Source organism: Raphanus sativus, chromosome 3 (genome assembly GCF_000801105.2).
Source record: "Raphanus sativus cultivar WK10039 chromosome 3, ASM80110v3, whole genome shotgun sequence".
Classification (NCBI taxonomy): domain Eukaryota; kingdom Viridiplantae; phylum Streptophyta; class Magnoliopsida; order Brassicales; family Brassicaceae; genus Raphanus; species Raphanus sativus.
Genome location: NC_079513.1, coordinates 11,397,755 through 11,422,857, shown reverse-complemented (window position 1 = coordinate 11,422,857; position 25,103 = coordinate 11,397,755). Strand labels below are relative to the sequence as shown.

The window sequence follows — 25,103 nt, the reverse complement described above, 5'->3', positions numbered from 1 at the left end:
TCTGAGGTTTGACATTGTTGATTTGGAACCATATCTTTGAGAATTGACTCTTTATTCTATCTTAGTTGTGTTATAGTCTTTGTTCTGATTTTATTTTTAAAATGGTGTAAGGGATTCATTCGAAGAGCTTTCTATAGGATATGTATAGCTTCGACAACTCGGACAGAGCCATGGTGAAGGAGTCAGAAGGACCGGGAGAAAGTCATAAATAGAACATCTCTGAGAGAGTCATGGTGAAGGAGACAGAGAGATGAGATATAACAAAGGGAAGGCACACTAATCAGTTAGTTAACATAAGTAGGAAAATTAGATATTCATTTAGCAGAATGAACATATGCTGATATTGTCGGTTTATTGTTTTTGTGGAATGATATTAGAGATGGAGAGAAGCAGGTACCAGTTATGAAGAAGCAAGAGAAGACTTCAATGCTTAGAGGACAACACAGTTATAATACGGTTAGTAATTACTGATCTAATGTAGCTATATGCGTAACTTGAAAAGAATTATACAGTAGAGAATAAGTTTTTAGACTAAGGTACCCTGGTTTTAGATTAGGGAAAATTGATTTAAGATGATAGTTATTTTTTTTTACTTTAGATCATCTGAAAAAAATGGCTAAGCGTTTTCAATTTTATATAACTGTGGCTTTAATTCGATGTTGTTTTGAATGACCACATAGAATCCACACACAATTCATGCGTATGTGTAAATGAAAATCCATCTCCCTCTTATTGAAATGAAATACTTGGTCTATAAAAAAGCACATTGTTTTTATACAAAAAAAATAAGTTTGGGAACCAGCAAGCATTCATCCAACATAGATAACCAACGTACGGCTGAAACCTGCATAGATCAAAAATCAAAAATCATTATAAGTATTATTCTGTAGTTCCTTACAATAGAAAATGCCGAAAAGTTTTTTTTTTTGAAAATGAACACGTCAAAACATAAACTGAAAAGACATAAAAACTTAGAAATAGACCTACTGTATTACCTCATCTGTTAAAGATTGTCGAAAACTTGTTTGAAAACTACATTCATAGTCTTCTTCTGTGGTTTGCCATCTTCGTCTAAAATCAGAATTTTTAATCCCTTTTTGGAAGTCACTCTAGATATAGCCACATACAACTGGCCATGTGAAAAAACAGGTCTTGGTAGATAAAGACCTACTTGAGATAGGGATTGGCCTTGACTTTTGTTGATTGTTATTGCAAAAGCAACAGCAAGAGGCAATTGTCTTCTCCTCATTTTGAAAGGCAATCTGGTGTCTGATGGGGTTATGAGCAATCTAGGAATATCAACTGTCTCCCCAACCCTCTCTCCTGTTAATATTTTAGCTTGAACCATAAAATCCATTAGCTGAGTGATCTGCAGTCTCGTCCCATTCATCAAGCCATCGTTAGGCGCTATATTTCTCAGAACCATAACAGGACAACCAACCTTTAGTCTAAGACTATGGTTTGGTAAACCAGAAACCTTAATTGTGTTTAGAAAATCAGCACTAAGAGCTTCATTGTTGGCAGAACTTGTATCAGACGGATCAATGCTATCGGCACTGCTATAGATTTTTTCCTGACCTGAAATTTTATAAAAATAATTAGAAGAATCAGAGTTAAAAATATGTTTTAGGCGAAATGAGAAGATGAATGTGTAGAAATTTACCCTGTAGTTTGTCCAACATATATTCATTAACTCTGTTAACGTCTTCATTAGTTGGACAGAGGATAGCTCGTTCTTGAAAAAACTTTGGCTCTTTCTTTTCATGCAATGAAGTTGCTGTGCCATAAATCTCTTCGCAAATTGCTTCTATAGGATCATTACAGTCTTTAATCAAAAATTCATCTGGAATTTCTATCTCTGCCTCACCATCATTAGGCTCTGATAGTTTACCCTCACCAACTTTTAATATCCATTCTGAAAATTCTTGAAGATCCTTGGCCTCTGCTACTGACAAACCTGCTGATAGCAATCTCATATTCTTGGTGAGCTTGAGTAATCTGCAGCGCTTCCACAGATATGATGAGTTAAGTGAGGCCATAGCTACTTCAGCTCTACCAGCACCATTTATAACAGGCAAAACCTGTCTAAAATCACCACCAAAAACAACAACCTTCCCACCGAATGGCTGTGTGTCGTGTTTGCCAACAATATCAGATAAACTTCTATCCAAAGCCTCAAAACAATATTTGCTCATCATAGGTGCTTCATCCCAGATGATAAGTGAAGATGCTTTCACTAAATTAGCTTGGTCACTTCCATGCGTCAAAGTACATGTAGAAGTTTCGTCCGGATTTAGAGGAATACTGAATCTGGAATGAGCCGTCCGACCACCTGGCAACAGCAGTGATGCGATGCCGCTGGAAGCCACGTTTAGAACAATATCTCCTCTTGATCTGATAGCTGCAGAAAGCAATTTCCAAAGGAAAGTTTTTCCTGTTCCACCAAAACCACTGACAAAAAACATTCCACCATCTCCTTTATTAACAGTAGAAAGAATCTCCTCATATATCTTTCTTTGCTCGCAAGTCATCTTCGGTAGATCATTTTGCAGAGTCTCTAACAAAGCAGAACGATCATAGTTGCGTTCATCTAACACCAAGACGTTTGAATCGTGGCTACTTGTCTTTGGCAGTTTAGGCATAGTAACAAATCTTGCTAGAGAAGTTCCATTTCGTTTCAAGCTTTTTTCGATCTCCAGTAAAGCATACTTCTTTTTGTCGTCATCACTCAGCAACAGACCTATAATGAGCATGAAAAAGCGAAGAAAGCCAAAAAAATATAAGTCTGGAAACGCTTTTCATGTATCTAAATTGAAGAATCTCTGCGAAAAATAAAAGCATACCTGGTCTATTAAAATTCCTTCTCATAGAGTGCTCAATATCTTCAGACAAAAACATCCAAGTGTTTTCCCAAACTGACTCCGGCTTAGATAAAGTGTTACTCATAAGCATCATCACAAACACTTTACGCAGCTCACTTGCTGTGCTATCAAAACTTCTTCTTACTATGTCATCAATGTACTCCTGATCATCATCTAATAACCCACGAGCCCCGCATGCTTCTTTGTAGCTCGGATAGAGAACATCTTCGTATGTTTTAATGTCCTCATAACTGGTTGGTCCTCTGACAATATTCAACAATACACGCAAGTAATACGCATCTTCCTGGGTCCTTGGAGCATAGTTAATCCTCCCCAAAGCAAAACCACGTTTCCTCCTGTTGAACTTCTTTGCCTTTTTGTCGTAAGTATAGAAGTTCGGGATCTGAGCATAGGTCAATGTTCTTGCAAAGGAGTCAATCTTGTTCAACTCAAACCAAGCTAGGAACATTGTATTTTCAATGAGTTTCCGGGTGACAACCTTTTTCAATTTGTCTTTCCCTCTGAATGTAATAACTTGCTTTCCAGGGAGATGGAAACTAAGCTTCTCAACAGCAGTTGCTCGATAGTGAATAGGGAATGCAAGGACTCTCCATGTTCCTTCACATGTCGAAACATATCTGAAAAAAAAAAAATAAACATCAAAATCTAAGTCTTATACCAAACGAACTACACCTGTTCATTAATTTTTTTTTTCATCAATTTGGGACAAATTAATGAAGTGTTAAATAATTTATGAACACATTGCTAATATTACCTGCAATCGAAGAATTCCTTGAGTTCATTCCTTTTCTTGTCAAGCTTCTCCTTAGTAAGCTCAACATCTCCTAACTCACTTGCAACCAAGTTGTCTGGGGGTTCAACCGCAACTGTGACACGGTCTTGTCCTTTGTTAATGTATTTGAATAAATACTTTATAGACCCAACTTGGTTGCACCACTCTACGTTGATATGAGCTCTGTAAAGAAGAGATAATTCCCGGTTATAAGGAATAACATGACGATTATCACATCTCACTCCACTCTTCATAACAAAGTTCTCTGACTGCTCACGCCTTCTGTACACAGGAAATCCTTCTTTATTGATAGTGGTCTTCTCAGCAAATGATTTAGGATAAGATTTTGAGCAGCGTCCATTCTCCATACATGGAGAATTTGTATTAGCTCTTCCACATGGACCATGAATCATCATATCCTTAATGACTTCATACAGCTCTGGTTCTTCCTTCTTGTTAGGAATCTCCGCAGAGATGATGTTGTCAATATCGTCTGTTGTAAGCTTCTTTGCCTTCTTCATGAATAAGAGAATGTGAGCATGTGGCAAACCACGTTTCTGGAACTCAATTGTGTACATAGCTGTTCCAAAAAAAAAGATTAGTCATAATTTTATCAAATTAAATCGTGAAAACCATTTAAATATACAGCTCAGACAGGTTTCACTTACATGAGTGAGTCTCTCCCAAAATTTTTTTCTTGGTCAGAGTATCCATCAACGAATCTAGCTTCATCTTGAAAATTCTACAGATAATGTCTGATCTGTCTTCAGCCTTTAGCTTCCTCGCCTTAACATATCTCGTGATCTCTGGCCATTTTGGATTACATGTGAAAGTGATGAAATAATCAGGGAATCCAAAATGCTTACATATTGCCATAGCATCCAAGTAACAATTCTTCATGTATCTAGGACTCCCAACAAATGAAGCTGGTAATGTAAACTCAGATCCTTGCTCACTCATATCCACTTTGCTTGCGTTCTCAGACTCCTTAATGGAGTCATAACTATCTGATCGCAAAGAAGGCTGGTTTAACTTCAAATATCGCAGCCGATTAGACTCAATAGTTGTGAAGGCATCCACCACAAACTGCTGAAATAGCCTTCTAGAATGTAGGAGAGCGTGAGACTCGTTGTTGCGCTCATGGAGACGAAAAGCAAACCATTGCCTCATACTGATATTAGGCTTCTTATGTTTTTTTGTCTTTGCTGTTGCTCCTTTCTTAATACCAAGTCTGAATCCATCTTCACCATATGTAAACAAAAGCGGATACTGAAGTGCAAGATATGAAGCATGAATCTCGTTAATTCTCAACAGTTTCCCAGAATTATGTTGTAGAACAATATCCCTTTTGTCCATATCAAGACAAAAATCACCAGGAATCAGCGCAGCAACCTCTGAAGCTGAGGGTGTGTCATATGTCCTTCCATCCTTTAACCTCTCACTAACAATCCTCATATGGAAAGAATTTTCAGGATCTGTGTTGAAGCGGTCCCTTGCTGATCTAAACTTTTTAACATATGGATTGACTTCATTCAACATCTTCATCAAAGTCTCAATAATATCTTTTCTGAGATGATCCTTTTTCTTCACCTGAATTTTATGTTTTCCAGAGCTACCAAACCATTTAAAAAGACAAAATGTTAGTAATTAAAAAATTAAAAGGTCATATATTTTAACTGATTCGAAAAATTATATACCTTATACACTTTGCCCTGTTTTCAACTTCATTCTCTGTGTCAACTATATATAGCTGTCCAAACTTTGGTTCACTTCCATCAGGTGGTGTTATACCAGCACCCAATAAATGGTAATTTTCTCCTTGAAGCTGAAACATATCAGGGCCCCTTCCTTTTTTCAGAGACCTCTCTACTCTTCCACCTAGAGAAGTGAAGGAAAAAACCATATTGTATGGCCTTATATGTTTCTGAAAATGTCTGCTCCTTGGGTCATCTCCTTGCAAGAGATTTTTTAGAACTGTTGGTGGTTCCTTCAGCAAAGGCAATTTCACTTGTCCTTGCATACAACATAGTGAAAATATAGGATTCTTTGCGTTTCTACGCTTGTTTAGCCGCTCTCCATACCACATGATAGCACCACAATGAGAACACGTATAGTCCGGATCACCTTCATCTAAGTAGCCTACAAATAAAATAATTTGTTATCAAAATAGAAATATGTACATAAGACAGTATACTGCTATAAAATCGTGTTCTTTAAAGATGAAAAGACAGACGTTCATTACCGTTTTCAACTAAAATATTTTGTTTAGCTGCTTTTCGTGGCTTTACAACACCATCCGTGTGCTCTGAATTAGGTGCTATTCTCTCTCTCTCGTTTGGTTCAACCTCTGGCTCAAAATCCATATGATCATCTAAATCCGAGTCATCAGTTTCTGTATCAGTGTTCTCTAGAGAAGAACAGTCAAAGACTTGTTCGCTATCGGCATCAATGATCCCTGGGTAACAAAAATCAAATTTATCAATGACAAATAATAGATAAAACAACAACACAAAGTAGTAGCAATTAAAAGTTTAGCTACCTCCAAACAAATCAGTTCCAACTATATCATCTTCTTCTTCTATGGATTCATCGAATGCATTGAATGTAGATGATGATGAACTGCCATTTCTTGTTCTCAGATGTGCTATATTAGTAATGTCTTTCAATACATTACTTATACTTGTTTTTTTCTGGCCTCCCTTAGTTTTCACAGATTTGAAACTACTCTTATGTAGATCCTCTGGTATAAAATTAAAGAAAGTAGTGATTAGTATAAACTGTAGAACCGGTTTTACAAAAGTGAAAGTAATAAAATTAACTAAAACTTACTTGATAATGAGGTTAAGCAACTGCTAAAGACTGGGGTGTCAATAACTTGGTCTTTCATTTTATCGAGACCTTGCAAACATTAGAAATTTGAAAACATGTTATATAAGTTGTCGGATTTTCATATTTCACAGTTTTAATAAATTGATGGTATAAAATGAATCACTTACCAAGTATACATCTTCTTTTATTTAGAGGTGTTTGTGGTGAAAGCTTGCTTATTTGTTGATATGGTGGAATAGTGTAGGTAGGAACAGGCCGATTCTCAATTGTTTCGAAGAGTCTATAGTAGATTGAACTTAATGGAATCGCCTGGACAGATTTCGAATTAGAAAAACTCTGAATCTCTTGAAGATTAGGCATATCACTGACTGCTGATTTTCTTCTTTTTTTTTCGTGTAAAATCCGAGTTGCAACTCATCTATCTTGCGAGTCATGTCTCCTACTTGAACTCGGTATAATTTTTCGTTGCAGGACAAAAAAGATTAGAGTGGTGTGGGAAGAATCAACTTGGTTATGGTGAGATATGAAGTCATATTGAAAAGGTAATCTCCTAATTTTCGGGATGTATTTTTAGAGTGAATATATATGGTTAGCTTAAATTTAGGAAAATAGTTAAAATCAGGATGTTAAATTAGGACATTTTTTTCTTATGTGATTTGATTGAGTAATATATCATTCTATTAAGGCAACATTTTGGTAATTTCATTAATACATCATTTAATAGTTTAGATACCTCCTTTGGTCATAAAATTTTTAATCGATGGATAATTTTAGTTAACAACTTTTGTTAATATGAAAATTACATTATATGAACAGGTCTGATGAGAAAAAACGATGGAACATATTCGGCTCTTTCTTTAGCCTGGTTCACTCTACTTCTCATGTAAGTTTGTACTCTTTTATCTCTACTTTCTCGCACAGGTCAATAAGCTAGTTTTACTTTAGAACTATTTGAGTTGATTGGTTAGACTAAGTAGGTTAGATTATTTATAAATTTTACAGTTTTTATTTCTAACAAAAATTAATATTTTTGTTATGAGAAACAATATTGAAAACCAGCATATTATTAAATAACTGAAAATTTGGAAACACTCTAACAAAAACAATGAAAAGAAAATCCAGCATTGCAAAACATAAAAAGTAACGAAAATGCAAAAATAAAAAGAAAACATCTTCAAAGCAACATAACAGATCATTTCATCTAGTAAACTCTTCTGATCATTCTGTCTTTGCCTTTTCCTGCTTGATCTGTTTAGAACAAAGTTTTTTGGAGGTAGATGATTGTTCTTGTAGATCTGCATCATCTTCTTTGCGCTTTGAATAGGGAGTTTTAGGGTCTTCAGTTGAAATCGAGTCCAACATCATCACCTAAAATGAGCATAAAACCGGTTAGTAGAATCCAAACAATAAGTGATAAAAGAAAAACAAATATAACAAACTTACAGCACCAGATGACATAGTAGATGAAGATGTTCCCACATCAGTAATTGCCTCCGAATTAGTCTCAATACTTAGTAATTTATCACTACCAGATACCTCTAAAACCAAGAAGGTGCACGATCCACTTGTGACATTATCAGAATTTATAGACACACCAAAACAGAAAGATTTTCCCAGCAAAGCAATGATAGGTTCTGGTAGTATCTCTGGATCTTCTATCTATTAAAGATTTGAAACAATATGTGAGTTCTTGTAAAACTAAATCTTAAAATTGTTGTGAATTTTTTTATTTTTTATAAACTTACCTCTGCATAAGAACCATCCCATAGTTCTTCAGCTTTACTTCCAATGATAGAAGTTGCAACAGAGCCTAGTAACATTACATTACATGTCTCTGAATCATCTTTCACTACCATATGAAGTTTGAACCTAAGTAAAATCACAAAAGGAGTTATTTCATTTGTAGTCGCATAAAAAACAATGTATATAACATAAATATGATTCAAAAACTTACATGGGTGCAACATGAGTCACATTAGCATTGCAAATCTCACAGCGAAACATTGGTTTGTCTTTCACTGTCAACACTTCATAATCAATCTTTGGCAGCTTATTGACACGTTTTTTATGGCGATTACACCCAATATAATACCAAGCATAATCAGTGTCTATTGATTCGATTGAGCAAATGATCTTGCAAATCCCCACCTGCACGTACATTTTTTTAAAGATCATTATACGATTAGGAATAACAAAAACGAACCAAGTGAAATTAATGTATCAACATAAAAACCTGATTCGAGGCAAGGACCTCTGAAATCGGTTTGATCTCAGCATCATTCCAGTCATATTGAATGCGTTTACCTACCTTCTTTCCAGTCGAATTCTCAACAGGAGCAAGTTGTAAATGATCATTTGACAGCCTAAGAAGTTTGAAAGCACAAAGAATCATTGAATCAAACGAACATCCCCAAAATATAAATTTCTGATATAATATTAAAGCAAAAACCTCTCTGTTAACTCCAACACTTCAGGTTCATTTGGATTGAGGTGCAGAACACTTGCACTAAAGGCGTTTGTGATTTGTACCTCTCCTAATACAGAAATATACACATCATTCCAGTAAAATTTTATATGGAGTCATAGGTTTGATATAATAATGAAGAGCCAACTGAAATACCTCTGAAGAAGTTAATTTTCGCAAACCTTAACAAACAAACAACAGGGGTTTCGTTGTATTTGTCAATGAAAGCTTCAATTTGCTCAGCATAAGGCCCCCAAAGACAACATAGCAGATCATTTCCTCTGTTAAAAGATAATTAATTTAATGATAAGCAGTTTATCAGATAATATTAAAATAAAGATTTTAGAGTTCTTACTGTGAGTCCATTAATCGAAATTCCACCCTTTTTATGTCTTCTCCTTGAGCTTTGACAGTAACTACATTACCAAGCTCATGAATTCTACCTATAACATCTGTAACAAAAAAAATATTCTGTTATATTCAATTTTCGATATTATTTACACAGAGCAAAATAATATGTAAATAAAAATTTAATATCAACAGATATATGATACCTATAAGGTAGGGTATTTCTTTTTGGGTTTTGGATCCAATCTTTTCATAATCCTCAAGAGAAAGGAATATCCGATCATCACTTAAACTCGAACCTCTGACCACAGTATCATCTAATATACTCATCTTGTATGGATGGCGTGTTGCTCGAAACTGGCCACCAGCTGGATTCATTTGACAATTTTCAATCACTCCCCATTTTCCCACTGGGATCTCACGTTGAACACGATACATGTGTGTCCTTTTGCAAGTGGCTTGAACTTTGTTTCCCTAAAAAACAAAAAACAGTGTTAATATTAGCATAAAACGTTGAATAATTAGCTTGCTATAACTAAATGCTTAAGAAGGGGTATCTTACCCATTGATCGGCTAAAACCATCTCAAATGTGTCCCCATAACTTGTGTTCTGCCTCCAAGAATGTAAGCACTTCACTTGAACTCTCCAGTTGGTCTTGAATGGACGAAGTTTGGTGAGAGGCGCAAAGGTAGTAATTTCGGTCATTTTTAGAGTTTCTGTGTCGAATGATACGATTTTAGGTTGATAGAGTATAGGTATATATAGATCTTCAGGAAACGGGAGAGATACTATTAAATGATTTTCATTAAATCGCAGATTTAGTTTTAAATTTTGGAATATACTCTCTCATTCTATTCCTAAAATGATTAGTTAGTTACTTAGTTAGCGCAAAATTATGGATTATGGATTTTAGAATTTATTAGTCGATTGAAACTTGATTTGCAAGATTGACATTTAAAGGGAATATTCTAGTAAATGATTGATATGGTAATTTATTTTTGATTCGAGTTTGAAGGATATCGAGAATTAAATGTGTAGAGAAATAGGCAGTTTGTTATACTTGATTGCCAAGAATATAGGAAGATCATTAATGTATATATTATTGTGATATCGGTTTAAGGCATGATTTTGTGATAATTGATTACCAAGAATATAGGAATATTTTGGTTAGAGTTCGACATCGGTTTAAGGCATGATTTTGTGATAATTGATTACCAAATCGAAGGAATATCGTGGTTTTACTAAGACGTCGGTTTAAGCCAAACCTTGCGGTTTAATGTCACCATGTATTTTGGTTTTATTTTCATCCAACCAAATTGTCGATTTTGTCTACTTCTTGGTTTTTTTAATCTGAGCTCTCTTTTATGTTTCAGGTCGTGCTCCATGAAGGATCAAAGGACCTTTCTGTTTCATTGCCCTTGACAGTGAATCAAGACTTACAGGTACATAAATTAAAACATGAATTTATGGCATGAAGGATCAAAGGACCTCTCTGTTTCGTTGTCATATTATCTAATGTAGTTCAAACTCCTAAAGGATAATGTACTAACTAAGGTTTCATGGTTTATGGCATGTGTATGTAGTTGTTTTAAAACAGATTATGAAGGAAGAAAAGGATAACCCACGTCCCGGTTTGAAGGCCACGTCCCGTTTTGAAGCCCACGTCCCGGTTTGAAGCTCAGCATAGAAATTGGTTTAAATTAAGTACAAAACACAGAGTTTTAAGACCAGTGGCATTTCATAGTAATATTTGTGCAACTCTATGGGGTAAGTACAAAATGTACTTCCCCTTTAATAGTTTAGATTAAACCAAGTTAGATAACAAACACAAACTGAAATTTAGGAGTTTGTTTTCCTGAATCAAAATTACAAAAAAACTTTAAAATGTATCTAAAATGACGAAATATCAAGCGAATTATCTAATTTTGAAGTTTCTGATCTATTTCGCCTGAAGTCTCTTAAAACATAAGAGATATCATCACTTAGTTAGAGATATCTAACACATCATATACGTTCGAATCAGCTTGCTTATCAAGCACATCACCTACTCATTTTGTAAATTGTGTTTTTCCACTCAAGTTATAGCTCACATGTTTAATAAAATCAATTAAGTCTTATCAATTTTGTATAGTGTTGATGTCGTTAATTTTAAGGCGTAAAACTTTAGAAAATTCTCTAAAAATACGTAAAATAATTTTCATTTACTATAACAATACATAAACTATTTGACTCCTCGTTTAATACATAAACTTTTAAAAATCAAAACTCTTACACTACAAAACCAAAAACGTTTTAACGAATCCGTTAAACTTGTTGACATCATCAGTTTAGCAGTGTAAAACTATTGAAAATCAGAAGTTTGTGTATTAATTGGATATATCAACAAAATGGTCTATGTATTATAACAAATGAAAATTAGTTTATGTATTACTATTTATAGGGAATTTCCCTTAGTGATACATATCATACAAATTTTTTTATTTGATACTACAAGGAGGTGATTAAAAAACTTTCTGGACATAAATATACATCATATCTAATTTAGATCGGAACGGTGAGGCACTAGCACAAGCCATTATCATAACTAGAGTCTTTGTCCGCGCTACGCGCGGAAAATGCGTATAATATATTTGCTTTTAGGTGAAAATCTTCGAAAACTAATAGAAAATGTAATTGTTAAGTTTAATAATTATTTGATCTGATGTTGTATCTGAAACTGATGAGTTTGAAGTATATTTGTTTGTGAAATATAATATGGAGGGCTATCTCAAGATATTTATATACCCTGTTCAAAAAATACTAACGATATATTTAAGAATATAATGAAATATTTTTTAAAATTAATAGTTCTATTTATATATTTAACGTTTCTTTAAAAATTATAAACAATGAATTAGTTAGTACTATATCTATTTGAAAAAATCTTTATTTTTATTTTATTTTAACACGTGAACAATGCTCAATCGCTCCTCTACGTGCGGATAATTTGTTTGAATTTTTGGAGAATGAATATCATGAATTTGTAGATTAAAATTAAAAGTAAGGAATCAGTTCTATGTTTTTTTAGATACACAAATCACTGTTTTCTAAGTAATATATAATCTTTTGGGATTAGCTATGTAAGGAATAAGTCCTATGCTTTTTTAGATACACAAATCACTGTTTTACCGATAATATATAATCTTTTGGGATTAGCTATGAACTATTTTTTTTTGTCACGAAGCTATGAACTACTTAAAAACTGATATATTACTATTTGTGAAATGATTTTTCATATTCGGATTTTCACGTTAAACTTTTAACGTGGTTAATATTACACTTAATAAAAAAAGTATATAAATTATTATATAATTAAAAATGAATATCATACCAGTAATATTATTTTTATTTGTTATATTAGATAATTGATTATAATTGGTAAAATAGATTTTCAAAACATATTTTAGAAAAGTAAGATAATTCTTATATATATATATTGTATTATTATTTGAAAATACTATTTTCTATTATAAATTTGTTTAGAATTAAGATATAAAACATTTTTAATTAAATACAGTCAAACGAAAATATTTGTATAATATATGTTGTAAGATATTTAAATATGTAAGTGTTTTTAAAATTTCAACACAATAATAGAATATATATATATATAGTTAGATAAAAACTTTATCTTTTTTGTCAACTAAATATTTTTGTCATATATAAATAATTTGATGTTTAATTTAATTTTTTAAGAATATAAATAATAAATATTTTTAAAATAGGTATTTGTAAGAAAAACAATTATGTCTAGATATCAATAAATACAAAGAAATAGCAGCTCAGTATATTTATAAAATCATTTGCTAGATGTCTTTAAATTATTTGTAAGAGTCTATATATATATTTAATAAAGGTTTAAAAATCATTTTAAGAGTTTTAAAAATTTATAAAGAAATTTAAAATGTATGTGGAACATGTTTATAATTATATAAATGTACATTTTTAATAATTTATAAATCATATAAAATTTGTAGATAAATAAACTCATCTGCTTGCAAATTGAAAAGATAAGTTGTACTCCTATGCATGAGTGCAATCTATAAAATGAGTGGTTAATGCTCTATTACTCAAGTTTAGCACGTTTTCCTCTGTGCTTCGTCACAATTACGTGTGCTGGCGTTTTCTTCAACATCTAGATCTCCAGTCTCTGGAGTATGCCCTAATCACTTGCAGGAAATAGAGGCACTTCAGAACTGGTGGCAAGTGGGATTCCAACTGGGGATGTCAAAGGTTGCAGGACTGAAGGAGAGACAACCTTCGTAACTGTTATACCTGAAACCTTCGTAACTGTTATAGCCCGAGTCCTTCCTTCTAAGTTGTATTCACATGTACCTAGCTCGTCTCTGGTAGAATCTTGACGTTTTCTTGAATACAAAGCTATGAAAGATACAGAGAAAACAATTAAAAGGCGATATATACATATGAATGGGAGTGAGAGTGTAGAAACCTAAGACAAATAAAGGAAACAAAGTGAAAAATTGGAACCTGTATTCATCACTGGATCCGTATGCAAAGATGATATCAAGATACTCTTCCAAAACGGCAGAAGAACATGAATACATCAGATTGAGGGCTGCTTCATCATTAGGCTTCTCAAACTCATGAACCTGAGAAAATCTATAGTGGTTTAAGAAGGTAAGAAAAAGTGAAATTGAACATTCTCGACAAATAAAAATAAATAAAATCCTTATTCAAAGTTCAAGTTCCATGAACAATGTGAAGACACTGTCTTTAGACATTTTAAACCACTATAGATTTATTCAAAGTTCAAGTTCTACAAATGCAAGTACTTTTTCCAGTCATGCGTAAAGACACTGTCTTTAGACAATTTATTAGAAAAAACTAATGAAGCTACAAAAATGGAAGTAATTTTTTTTTGCAATCATGTTCAAAATCCATCAAAGACACTGTCTTTAGACATGAGTTCCCTCAGGAACAGAACCCAAAACCAATACTAATGTAAAAGCGGCAAGCCTTATCAGCATTGACATTCTATAGAATAAAAGGTGAGAACTTTACCTAGAAAAATCCGGACAACGATCAAGTTAGGAAACATAACTTCATCTTCAAGTTCGAACGACTTGACATACTCGTACTTGCTATTCGCCATACTTATCCACGTTTTAATCAGAAGAAAAGACTAAACCAAAGTAAACCATCTTAGTATGAGCTTTAAGAGGTTATTCAACAGTCCTTTAGAAAGTTTCAAATACAACGGAGAAAGCAAGTTCACTAACTAATCTAGTTAGCCCAGACATAAAGCAATCGTCTTTCACTTTATACTATGAAACCCACAAGCCAACAACACAAGATTAGTTAGTGAACTTAGAATATATGGATTTGCTTAAAATATTACCATGGTGCAGCCGCAGTTGCCAGTAACTCCTGCTCTGCATTCTGAACCTTTAGGTCGAGAACCACTGCTTGAGACTGTATCCAGGCTATTTCATTGTCCTCTGTCACTTTCTTTTTTCCCTACAGTCGTTTCAGGGTTAAACTCAGACTCAGTCAATAGCTTTAGCCACACACACAGAACAAAACAAAAGAAAAAAAAACAGTAATTAAAACAAATTCATTTATATCTTTTGAAACCAACAAAGATGAAAACTTAAACCAAAGATCAATATTAAAAAGGGAGAAGACTAACATTCACTTTCCCTCCGACATAGGGCTTTTGATTCGTCAATTTTCTGAATTTATTAGCCTCTCTCGTAGCTAGAATAAGTAACGTTCCGTAATGATTCTGCTGCTGCGTGCAAGCACAACCTGATTCCCAGAAACCAAAACCATCAGGTTCATGAAAGAAAGAAGACATGGTGTATTAATTAAGTTACCTTGCTTAGTGGTGAATCTTCTGCTTTAATAATCTCCAGAGCAGTATCTACAGAAGGGTGATAGTCTCCTTCATTAGGAACATGGTTCTTGCTAACAACAGAAACTCCTAGTGATTCTCTCCTTAATCTCACTATTACAGAAGAAACCTGAAGCATAGTCTCCTCAAGTGATTCAATGGCGTTTTGCAGCGTCCATGAGAGCTCATCCTCCCAAGCAACAGTTGCAGCCAGCTTTGAGTTTCACCCAAACTCAACAAACTCCACCTATGAATGAACCAATCAAACGCAGTCATAATAGTTACAAAACTTTCTTGAAAACGAAACGAAAACTCTCAGACCTGTGGCACTTTAGAGTAAAAGGCGCCAAACTGTTCCCACTCAACACCAACTTCTCCGTTGGGATCAAACCGAAGTCCACCATAGGCACGAATCAGAGGAGAGTTCAAAGACTTAAACCTTTTCAAGAAAACAGATCAAAGTGACTTAGAAAAAAAACATAAAAAACAAACTTTCATATAATTTTTGGTTCTAGAAAAAAAGAAAAAAAAACTGTGAATATTAAAGCAGACCCAAGTCCAGCAACACTGACAGGATTACGATCAGATGATGATCCATTCACACTCTCGCTAGCCAAGTCCTTGAGAAGCTCTGGACGGCCAGTGTCGCTGCGAGGGGAGAAGAAACTGCGAGGAAGAACATCATCCTGAGCATGAAGCCAGTCTAGAGGGAGAAAGCCAAAAGTACCCATTAATGGGATTAAAGAGGGATTAAAAAGAAGAGGAGTGGGGAAGGAATTGATTGCTCCTGGAACAGATTCGTAAACGGAGGAAAGAAGAAGATGAAGAAGAAACCAATCGACAGACTTTGCAAATTAGGATTTGTTTCTTCGCGGAAAAGGGAAAGTGACATAAGCAGTGAGATGGGTTCACGGGCTTGTACGGGCTATGTTTGACAAAGTCCAGACATGAATTATGATTGAAGCCCAGCAGAGTTAAATGACGGATCTGATGTGGACGAAAACTCTTTTCCTATTGGCCGATTTAATCTGCTGACGTGGACAGCTTCTCCATGGCTTATATTAGTCTTTTAGTATTGTATTGATTATGTAGTTGATGATTAAGTTTATTAAGAAAATAGATATGTTACTTCAAACGTTTTAAAATTTAAGTTTTATAGGATTACGTATATCGGTGTAAAACCTCCGAACAATCCAAAAAACGTTTTGAGTGTAAAATGTTCTATAGCAGTACAACTTACCGTCTTGTAACTGATTTCAAACAGAGTCAACCGGAAACGGTTTTCTTTAGTGGTCTTTATGAACATCTTTTATACATTCATCTTTTTCAAAAAGAAAAACTATGTTCTACCTAATCGAAGATACGATAGTACATAGTATAATTTGATAGAGCTTATCGACATTTATATGCATATACGATATCTATTCTTTTTATTGAATATGATGACATCAGGATCTGTCAAAAGCAAAACGTAAAGGATTTATTATTTTCAGTTGGAAAATTTAAGAGTTTTTCTCTGTTTGTCTAATTGGTGAAATATTTAGGGTAAACAATACCATTATTAATAACACTATCATCTCCGTAGGAAATTAGTGTCCTCTCCTTAGCTACTGTTTAGGCCTGAGCAAAAAAATCAGAACCAAAGGACCAAATCAGGACCAAATCGAAAAACCCGAACCAAAACAGAATGAAAACTCTCAAATATCCAAATAGTTCCTATTTTTTATGTCCGAGATAACCGAATCAAATCGAAACCGAACTGAGAACCGAACAGGTACCCAAATATATAAAAATATTAATTATATATACATATAACATAACTAAATATATATTCATAACTTAAAAACTTAGTAAAAGAATCAGAATATTCGAATTTAAAAATACCAGAATTACCCGAAATAATAAAAGTAAACATGATTAATTTATACAATAATAGGGGAGTTTCTCTCTCCTTAGACTCCCACGTTGGCATAATTGTGAGATCCACCTATAATCTTTTTTCTCTCTCTCTAGTTCGAGCTTCTTGTCTCGCGGAGAGACTGCTCCGCTGTCGTCTATCTTCAGCAAATGAGTTTATAAGGTTGCTGCTGGGGTTGGTGTCATGGACATCCGAAGCCGTGGTTTCAGTATTAGATCCTCTCAGGTCAACGATGACTGGAAGTTAAGACACATTACCTGCAATTAGTAGACTATATAGGACGTCTACACTTCGTTTTTTTGTCAACTTTTTAACATTTTAGTCAAATACAAAGTAACCTATTCAAGGTAGTTAAAGTTTGAGTCAAATGCAATACTAACCTTTTGTAAACTTCCTAAGCAGTCTACATTCTGTAGACTGTTGATGAAGTCTACTTTTAAAAGTTAAAAGTTCGGTCAAATGCAAAACTAACTTCTTTTTCGTAGATTTCTTAGTAAGTCTATTTACTTTTTTGTTTTTGTTTTCAAAAGTAAAGATGTAGACTTCTAGGAAAGTCTTCTTTACAAAAAAATATTTTGGTCAATTGCAAAACTAACATGTGCGTTGATTTGTAGCCGCATCGTAAATCTACAGTTAGGCGTAGACATACAAAACAATCTACTATCGCAGCACAAATCTGAAAAATTACCAAAACCATGTAAATAGTTACTTTTTCTGGTGTTAAGCTTGTTTCCACCATTTCCACCGTCCAAGTTCCAAATGTGAGAAAAAGAAGCAACTTTGAGAAATCACAACAGAATACACTCGAAAACATGAAATTGTGCTTATGAAAATGACAATTATAGAAGTTTTTTAGATGAAAATGGAGAGGAAATGAAGATTTGTTTGTTTAATAACACAAAAGTGGTTGAAAATTGAATTCTAGAGGTTTTAAGAGGTAAAAAATGGTTATTAATAGTGGTTGAAAAATTGATAATAATTGCATAGTTGTAAATAAAAAGAAATGTTTAGGGTGTAATAGGGATTTTAATATTTTCGAAATAATTAAAAAATAAATTAATAATGGCTCTTTTGTAAATAATTCAAAAATATAAGGAGGAGTTAGAACTTTCAAAAGTGAATAGTAATGACAAAAAGTTGATTTTGGGGTTGAATCGAATTTATAATTTGTTTTTGGAAGTGTCCCTAAATTATTTGTTAGATCGTCAGATATTTCATCGCTATTTTTTATATTCTGTTCTTTGTACATCCATATAGTTTTATGGAACTGACATTTTAATTGTTGCTCTCAATCAAATACATTACATAAAGATGAGAAAGAAATAAGTGTTCAACTAAAAAAAAAGTGTTCGACTAGTCCCGTCACATTATTCGTAATAAAAGAAACCTGAAACTTGTTGGGCTTTAATAGATTGCTCTCAAGAATAAGCCCAGAAATACCAAATGAGCCTTGCAAGAAAGATACTATTATTTGGATGGCGAGTTTATGTGAGAGGCAGAGCATCAAAGGAGTGAAGAACTTGTTCCAACAACACTCTCGTGCTTGAATCCAGTGGATTCTCTGGACTGTCTGAATGAACAACGTTCAGTATATAAAGCTTCTCAGAGCTCACAAACGCAGCTGAGAAAACCCGTTTGATCCCTCCTCTCGTGCTGTCAATTTTATACTCAAATTCATACACTTGTCCTTGTCCTTGTCCTAATCTCTTTCCTACTGATACAATTTCTGCTTCCTTTGTGCTTTCCTGATTCCAAAAATTAATCAAATTACAAAAAGAAAAAAAAACTTGTAATGAAAATCTTTTCTTTTCTTTTGGTCTTTTTATTTCTTCATTACCTTTCGCTTCTCTGCGTTGATGAGATTATCAGCTACAAATTGAGGAGTACCAAAGTCTTCAAGACTCTTTATTCGGACAGGACTAACCACAACTCCAATATTGTTGCTTCGTTTCTCTGGTTCTTCAAACAGAACATTGGCTCCTGCTTTCTCCACCTTTGATTATGCACATATTAATGTAATGAGTGTGTTATCATGTTACCAGCAATCTAGCCTTTTTTTTTTTTTTTTTTTGAGAAAAGGGCTTTCACAATCTAGCATTTTGTGATAACGTAATTCGGATTAACCTTAGTCCAAGAAGAGGGTACAAGAAGCGTGAAGCCATCTTTCAAATCAGTGTATCTTTGAAGATCTCCCGACTCTTCCATGGATTTAGCCTTATCCAACAAGAACCCACCATTGAGCAAGAGCGTGAGAATCGAGAGATTCAAGTGTCTCTTGCTGAAACTAACGCCAAAAGTGGACGAAGGATTTTGAGTAAAACAGAGGAAGGTTTGGATCTTGTGATGATAAGAGGAGGAAGAAGATGACAGTGGAGAAAGCTTGGGAGGAGAAGATAAATGGGTAGCAGCTAAGAAGCTTGACGACCACATTTTTGCTTTCCTTCTCCTTATCACATTTTTGCCGTTATTCCCAATTTTTTTTAGAGGACAACCTAAAAAGATTAAATTCTATATTATAAAAGATTCCTTTTGTTCCAGTCTATAAAAAATTGAAAGAGAAATTAGACGGCATAACCAACAAAACTAATAAAATTGAAGAAATGACCAAAAATATTGGTCATGATATTTGTATGATTTATACAATACAAAGACGACAGATATGCGTTTTAGGTGTTTAAAGTATAGTTCGAACTTTACCACCAAAATACAAGTGGAAAACTCTCTTAGGCCCGCTATTCGATAATGGTCCTTACCCATCAGCCTTCTAGCACACGGTTTCTGTTTACCACCAACTTTTTTCCTTTTTGAGTATAATACCACCACCCGTTTTAACACTTTTTTCGAATCTTTTCAAAACTTTACCCTTTCGGTAAGTTACCAGCGGATAATACCGCCCTCTCTCGGCGGAGAAATTCGCCGGAAGTCCCCGACGCCGTCACTGAGTCGACAAAACTCCTCTGTGACGGGTCTCCCTACTTCCTTGACGTTCCCTTTTTAGACCTAATCTACGCAACGATGGCAACGTATTCCTCTAAAGAATCACGCTTCTCTGCCAAAGAACCACAACGTCAACGCCACCGTATCAAAACTCCAGATCTTGATACCTCTGCTCTCATCAAAGATAACACACTGACCCTCATAGGACGTGTAGTGAACTCAACGGAACAGCGAATCGAGCTTCTTCTCTCAACTCTTCCACGCGACTGGTCACTAAAAAGCAAAGTTTTCGGCTCTGACCTGGGAATGGACTGCTTCCAGTTCAGATTTGAGCTTGAGGAAGATCTCAAAAGGGTACTTGCAAACAAACCCTACCAGTTCTGCAAATGGATGGTTGTCCTTCAACAGTGGGAGCCCATAATCTCACCCACTTTCCCTTCTCAGATCCCGTTTTGGATACGCCTCCATGGACTCCCTCTCCATTACTGTCACGAAAAAGCCCTCTACAACATAGGGTTTTACCTAGGCTCGCTGGATGACTATTCTATAACCAAGACTGCAGTAAAAACTCGGGTGGTCCTGGATGTCTTCAAATCCATAGAGAAGGAGGTTCTGTTTGACTTCTCGTCTGGGGAAGAATTGGTGCTTCAACTGGAGTATGAAAAACTGGGACGACACTGCTCACTGTGTAACAGCCAACTACACGGACAAACCGATGCTCATCTGTTAACAAGAGGAGTGGAGCTGCGACAACAACTAAATCCTTACCTAAGGCAAGACTGGAAGAGGAAAAGACACATCCCGTAGCAAAAGACAAGACTACTCCACACTTCAGCCAACGACTAAGCTGCCATGGAAGGCCCTTTGGAGATAGGCTCCCACTGTTGAACAGAGGCGCACCTTTGCGCAACAAAATTACCCCTTCTGATGGGAGAGCTTCTCGAGACAGAACCTCAGAGAGATATGAAAACAGACAGTACACATCTAGCTCTCCAACAAGGTCGCCGGCCCCGCGTCACCATGAAGAAAGACATCAGGCAGTACGCTCTCCACCTGGTAGAACACGCCCACCTCAGATGCAGTGGAGAGAGAAGCCCAAAAACCCTACTAGCCTACCTGCTATACAGCAGATACCGTCGCCACCGCCAAGGCTGTGCGATGAATCTCCTGTAGGTAGATTCCCACTAGAAAGAAATCTTGCTATCTCAGACTTCCCACAGTTTCCCGCGCTACCTCCGATACCTTCAAGAAAGGAGGTTCTCAATGAACTCCACGAGGTTACTCTGCAATACACTAATTGCGCTGACCCCACTGAAAGTGCAGCTCACAGACAACGTGTTACCCCAAGCGACTTGGAAGGTCTGGAAGAAAGGACAGTGAACTCTATTATTGCTTCTGCTACGGCTGCACGCAATGCAGTACTACTCGGTAGTTCCTCAAGAGGAGATGATCTGCACTTGGAAAATATGATTTTGCCCCCTACTACTGCACAAAATCTCCCGCCAACTGGTACAAAAGTCATGAAGAAGAGAGGAAGACCAGCCAAGAAGATTGCAGCAAGCCCCAAGGTCTCTGCAGGAGCTGGCTCGAGCAGGATTCTGCTGCTACAGTCTCAAGCTTCTCCAGTGGGAGGACGAAACCAGGGTCCCTCACCCAGAATCCATCGAGCAGCTATCCCCCGAGGAGTACCTGCTGCCCCAACTAGAAATCAAATACCAGCGCGCCCTAGTGCAGAACCGGCTGCTGATTCAAGAGTCCAGTCGCCTATTCCCCCCCGCGGTTCGCCTCCCAATGATCAGCCTTCGGGTTTTCGGATGGAGGAAGACCACCTTCCTTAGGCATCTTGAGCTGGAACTGTTGTGGTCTTGAGAATCCGAGAACAGTCCAGAGGCTCTTAGATCTCAACAAGAAATTTCCCCCCGACTTCATCTTCCTCCAAGAAACTAAAAATGCAGACTCAGTGGTGCTAAATAAATTGGAGGAGCTGCAGTTCACATCGCACTTTCTGGTTCCTCCAGTCTCTCCGGGGTCAGGAGGACTGGCCCTCTTCTAGAAGCCTGATATTCAAGTTCACATCCTCTCCTCCAACCCCAACTTCATAGACACAAGCATCTCCTACAAGAAAGAAAGCTTTTTTAGTATGTTTGTCTATGGCGCTCCTGAGGTCTCCAATAGACAAAAATTTTGGGATCAACTTACAGACCTTGCTATTCTGAGAGACACCCCGTGGTTTTTTACGGGGGACTTCAACGAAATAATAGATAACTCTGAAAAATCAGGAGGCAAGGAAAGATCAGAGAGCTCTTTCAGCAACTTCAGGACGTTCCTCGCAGCAAGCGACTTGTCCGATCTGAGGCACTCAGGGAACTTTCTCTCTTGGAGAGGCACGAGACACAAACATGTGGTGCACTGCAGACTTGATCGTGCTCTAGCTAATAACAGCTGGTCAGATAGATTCCCCTTGGGTGCTGCCAGTATCTTCTCTTTGAGGAGTCGGATCACAGACCGATCTTCACTTCCTTCACTCCCATAAGCAAGAAGCACCGTCGTAGTTTCAGATACGATAGGAGGCTAGGCCACAATGACGAGGTTCGACTGATAGTGGAACAGGCCTGGATGGTCTCGGAAGATTGCTCAGTGTCAACAAGAATTTCAAACTACAGAAGAGCGATTTCCAAATGGAGTAAGGCTCACTATTTAAACAGCAAAAAGGAGATTGTTAAATTACAACAAACCTTGGATGCAGCCATGTCTGATCCTTCTGCTGATGACACGATGATCTCTTCTATCAACCAAAACCTCCTACTTGCCTACAAGGCCGAGGAGGAGTTTTGGAAGCAGCGTAGCAGACATTTTTGGATGGCTCTCGGGGACCTCAACACTTGGATACTTCCACGCCTCGACGAAGAGCCGACGTGCACGCAACTGTCTATCTGTGATTGAAGATGATAATGGTGTTCAACACTTTGAAGAAGAAAGTATTGCAGCTACGATCTCACATTACTTTCAAAATATCTTTACCTCTACTAACCCGCAAGTCTCGAAAGTGGTTAATAGAGCTCTCAAACCCTGCATCTCACAGGCTGTGAATGAAAAGCTCACTTCGGATGATGAGATTAGGGAAACGATGTTTGCAATACATCCGGATAAAGCCCCCGGGCCTGATGGCTTCTCGGCTAGCTTCTTTCAGTCAAATTGGGAATCGGTTGGTCCGGCTATATGTTGTGAAATAAAATCCTTCTTTGCCTCTGGTTCCCTACCAAACAAGATCAAAACCCACACACATCAGACTGATACCTAAGATAAGCACACCTACTAAAGTCTCTGATTATAGACCTACTGCGTTGTGTAACGTTTACTACAAAGCTATATCTAAGCTATTGGCTATTCGACTAAAACCGGACACGAGATAATTTCAGAGTTTCAGTCAGCCTTTGTTCCAGATAGAGCTATCTCTGACAATGTCTTAATCACTCACGAGGTCTTACATTACCTGAAGACATCTGACGCAGAGAAACACTGCTCCATGGCCGTGAAAACCGATATTAGCAAGGCGTATGATCGCTTGGAGTGGCCGTTTATTAGGCAGGTTTTCGAGACACTAGGCTTCGCTGACATCTGGACTGACTGGATCCTTCAGTGCATATCAACGGTATCGTACTCGTTCCTTATTGACAATGAAGTGATGGGGAAGTCATTCTTCAGAGAGGGATCCGACAAGAGGACCCCTTGTCGCTCTACATCTTCATCCTCTGTGCTGAGGTTCTCTCTTGTCTCTGCAAACAATCACAAAATGATGGCTCAATGATAGGTGTTAAAGTCGCTACACACAGCCCTAGAATAAACCACCTACTATTCGCGGATGATACAATGATATTCACGGGGACAAACCATCAAAGTTGTACTACACTTATGCAAATCCTAAGTGACTATGAGATGGCGTCTGGACAAAAGATAAACCCAGATAAATCCTCTATCTCTTTCTCTAGCAAGACACTTCAAGTAGAGCGAGCACGGGTTAAAGCTCACTTAGGAATCAGCAAGGAGGGAGGAGTTGGGAAATATTTGGGCTTACCTGAGCACTTTGGGCGCAAGAAAAGAGATCTCTTCGCCTCTATCATCACACGTATGAAACAGACTGCCCAAGGTTGGTCTTCACGCTTCCTCTCAATTGCGGGGAAGATGGTCATGCTGCAGCCAGTCATATCGGCCATCCCATCCTTTGCTATGTCCTGCTTCAGACTACATGCGGATTTATGCAACCAAATCCAATCAGTACTTACATGATTTTGGTGGGATGATAGCAAAGGAAATAGGAAAATATGTTGGCTCTCTTGGGATAAGCTTACTAAACCTAAAAGTTTAGGAGGGCTTGGTTTCAGGGACGTTCAACTTTTTAATCAAGCGTTACTGGGGAAAATTGCTTGGAGGATCTTCACTAAACCAGAAAGTCTCTTAGCTCGTGTCCTAATCGGCAAATATTGTACTAACGAGTCCTTCCTGTCCCTATAAGCTAGCACAAGTTCATCTCATGGATGGAAAGGGATAATATGGGGCAGAGACCTACTGATCAGTCATTTAGGAAAAGCTATAGGGGATGGCAATACTACGGGAGTTTTCAAGGACTCCTGGATCAGTCCCAAAGAAAATCTACGCTCCTTTGGACCTACCTCTATTGATGAACAAGACCTATTAGTGGCAGACCTCCTATCCAGATAAACAAAAGAGTGGAATGTACAAAAGATCAACAACATTCTCCCAGAACTGACTCACCTCATTCTGCAGATCAAACCAAGCGTCCTAGAAGCTGCTGACACATACATTTGGCCTCTGCAAAACTCGGGGAAGTACACCACAAAGTCTGGCTACTACTCCAGAGTGCGAACAACATCAGCTGGGATCCTACCACTCCCCCAGGAACCCCCCTTGGATTGGAAGAAGCTAATTTGGACGCCACGACTATCCCCTAAGCTTAAGCTCTTCTTATGGAAGATCCTCAATGGAGCTCTCCCTACCGGAGACAACCTACCTGCAAAAAAGAGGCATGTTAAGGAATACA

At 36.5% G+C, this 25,103-nt stretch overlaps 4 protein-coding genes across 15 annotated transcripts; all 4 read right to left on the bottom strand.

Annotated features, from left to right (window-relative positions):
• Positions 1 to 1,003: 1,003 nt before the first annotated feature.
• Positions 1,004 to 5,233, bottom strand: LOC108845144 (uncharacterized). The gene is made up of 7 exons (XM_057005916.1): positions 4,323 to 5,233; positions 3,637 to 4,234; positions 3,358 to 3,499; positions 2,844 to 3,309; positions 1,958 to 2,758; positions 1,664 to 1,915; positions 1,004 to 1,578 (listed from the first exon to the last, which is right to left on the bottom strand). The coding sequence occupies exons 1-7, from the start codon at positions 5,197 to 5,199 to the stop codon at positions 1,004 to 1,006; spliced, it is 3,711 nt and encodes a 1,236-aa protein (XP_056861896.1). The 5' UTR covers positions 5,200 to 5,233.
• Positions 5,234 to 7,570: 2,337 nt separating this feature from the next.
• LOC108845142 (uncharacterized) lies at positions 7,571 to 10,137 on the bottom strand. Its single transcript, XM_018618404.2, has 10 exons — positions 9,858 to 10,137; positions 9,502 to 9,769; positions 9,303 to 9,399; positions 9,104 to 9,228; positions 8,933 to 9,017; positions 8,717 to 8,846; positions 8,438 to 8,631; positions 8,229 to 8,352; positions 7,927 to 8,142; positions 7,571 to 7,851 (listed from the first exon to the last, which is right to left on the bottom strand). Exons 1-10 carry the CDS (start codon positions 9,999 to 10,001, stop codon positions 7,702 to 7,704), a joined length of 1,533 nt encoding a protein of 510 aa, XP_018473906.1. The 5' UTR covers positions 10,002 to 10,137; the 3' UTR covers positions 7,571 to 7,701.
• Positions 10,138 to 13,200: 3,063 nt separating this feature from the next.
• On the bottom strand, positions 13,201 to 16,093 carry LOC130510210 (isochorismate synthase 2, chloroplastic-like). Of its 12 annotated transcripts, none has more exons than XR_008943893.1 (8): positions 15,511 to 16,069; positions 15,320 to 15,436; positions 15,173 to 15,219; positions 14,986 to 15,104; positions 14,695 to 14,813; positions 14,358 to 14,478; positions 13,824 to 13,955; positions 13,201 to 13,715 (listed from the first exon to the last, which is right to left on the bottom strand). XR_008943893.1 is itself a non-coding variant. In XM_057006632.1 (4 exons), the coding sequence occupies exons 1-3, from the start codon at positions 15,918 to 15,920 to the stop codon at positions 15,413 to 15,415; spliced, it is 321 nt and encodes a 106-aa protein (XP_056862612.1). In that variant the 5' UTR covers positions 15,921 to 16,093; the 3' UTR covers positions 14,984 to 15,104; positions 15,173 to 15,412. The 12 variants fall into 12 exon arrangements, 1 of the variants encoding a protein (XP_056862612.1); XR_008943886.1 differs by having other exon boundaries at positions 15,173 to 15,436; positions 15,511 to 15,628; positions 15,762 to 16,069; XR_008943888.1 differs by having other exon boundaries at positions 15,173 to 15,628; positions 15,742 to 16,070.
• A 2,268-nt stretch (positions 16,094 to 18,361) lies between these two features.
• On the bottom strand, positions 18,362 to 19,623 carry LOC108844687 (psbP domain-containing protein 2, chloroplastic). The gene is made up of 3 exons (XM_018617975.2): positions 19,232 to 19,623; positions 18,945 to 19,100; positions 18,362 to 18,852 (listed from the first exon to the last, which is right to left on the bottom strand). Exons 1-3 carry the CDS (start codon positions 19,535 to 19,537, stop codon positions 18,592 to 18,594), a joined length of 723 nt encoding a protein of 240 aa, XP_018473477.1. The 5' UTR covers positions 19,538 to 19,623; the 3' UTR covers positions 18,362 to 18,591.
• Positions 19,624 to 25,103: the final 5,480 nt, after the last annotated feature.

What these genes read in the sequence shown, in the direction of transcription:
- LOC130510210 (XM_057006632.1), bottom strand. Translation starts at nt 15,920, where the DNA reads ATGGGTACTTTTGGCTTTCTCCCTCTAGACTGGCTTCATGCTCAGGAT. An exon ending in GTCAGTGTTGCTGGACTTGG is followed by an intron (nt 15,629 to 15,741) that starts GTCTGCTTTAAT and finishes TTTCTTGAAAAG; the next exon opens with GTTTAAGTCTTTGAACTCTC. An exon ending in TTTACTCTAAAGTGCCACAG is followed by an intron (nt 15,437 to 15,510) that starts GTCTGAGAGTTT and finishes GTTCATTCATAG; the next exon opens with GTGGAGTTTGTTGAGTTTGG.
- LOC108844687 (XM_018617975.2), bottom strand. Translation starts at nt 19,537, where the DNA reads ATGTGGTCGTCAAGCTTCTTAGCTGCTACCCATTTATCTTCTCCTCCC. An exon ending in TACCCTCTTCTTGGACTAAG is followed by an intron (nt 19,101 to 19,231) that starts GTTAATCCGAAT and finishes GCATAATCAAAG; the next exon opens with GTGGAGAAAGCAGGAGCCAA. An exon ending in TCAACGCAGAGAAGCGAAAG is followed by an intron (nt 18,853 to 18,944) that starts GTAATGAAGAAA and finishes TTTTGGAATCAG; the next exon opens with GAAAGCACAAAGGAAGCAGA.
- LOC108845144 (XM_057005916.1), bottom strand. Translation starts at nt 5,199, where the DNA reads ATGAAGATGTTGAATGAAGTCAATCCATATGTTAAAAAGTTTAGATCA. An exon ending in AAGGAATTTTAATAGACCAG is followed by an intron (nt 2,759 to 2,843) that starts GTATGCTTTTAT and finishes GCTTTCTTCGCT; the next exon opens with TTTTCATGCTCATTATAGGT. An exon ending in TATGAGATTGCTATCAGCAG is followed by an intron (nt 1,916 to 1,957) that starts GTTTGTCAGTAG and finishes AAGAATTTTCAG; the next exon opens with AATGGATATTAAAAGTTGGT.
- LOC108845142 (XM_018618404.2), bottom strand. Translation starts at nt 10,001, where the DNA reads ATGACCGAAATTACTACCTTTGCGCCTCTCACCAAACTTCGTCCATTC. An exon ending in AGAAATACCCTACCTTATAG is followed by an intron (nt 9,400 to 9,501) that starts GTATCATATATC and finishes TTTTTGTTACAG; the next exon opens with ATGTTATAGGTAGAATTCAT. An exon ending in GTGACTCATGTTGCACCCAT is followed by an intron (nt 8,353 to 8,437) that starts GTAAGTTTTTGA and finishes GATTTTACTTAG; the next exon opens with GTTCAAACTTCATATGGTAG.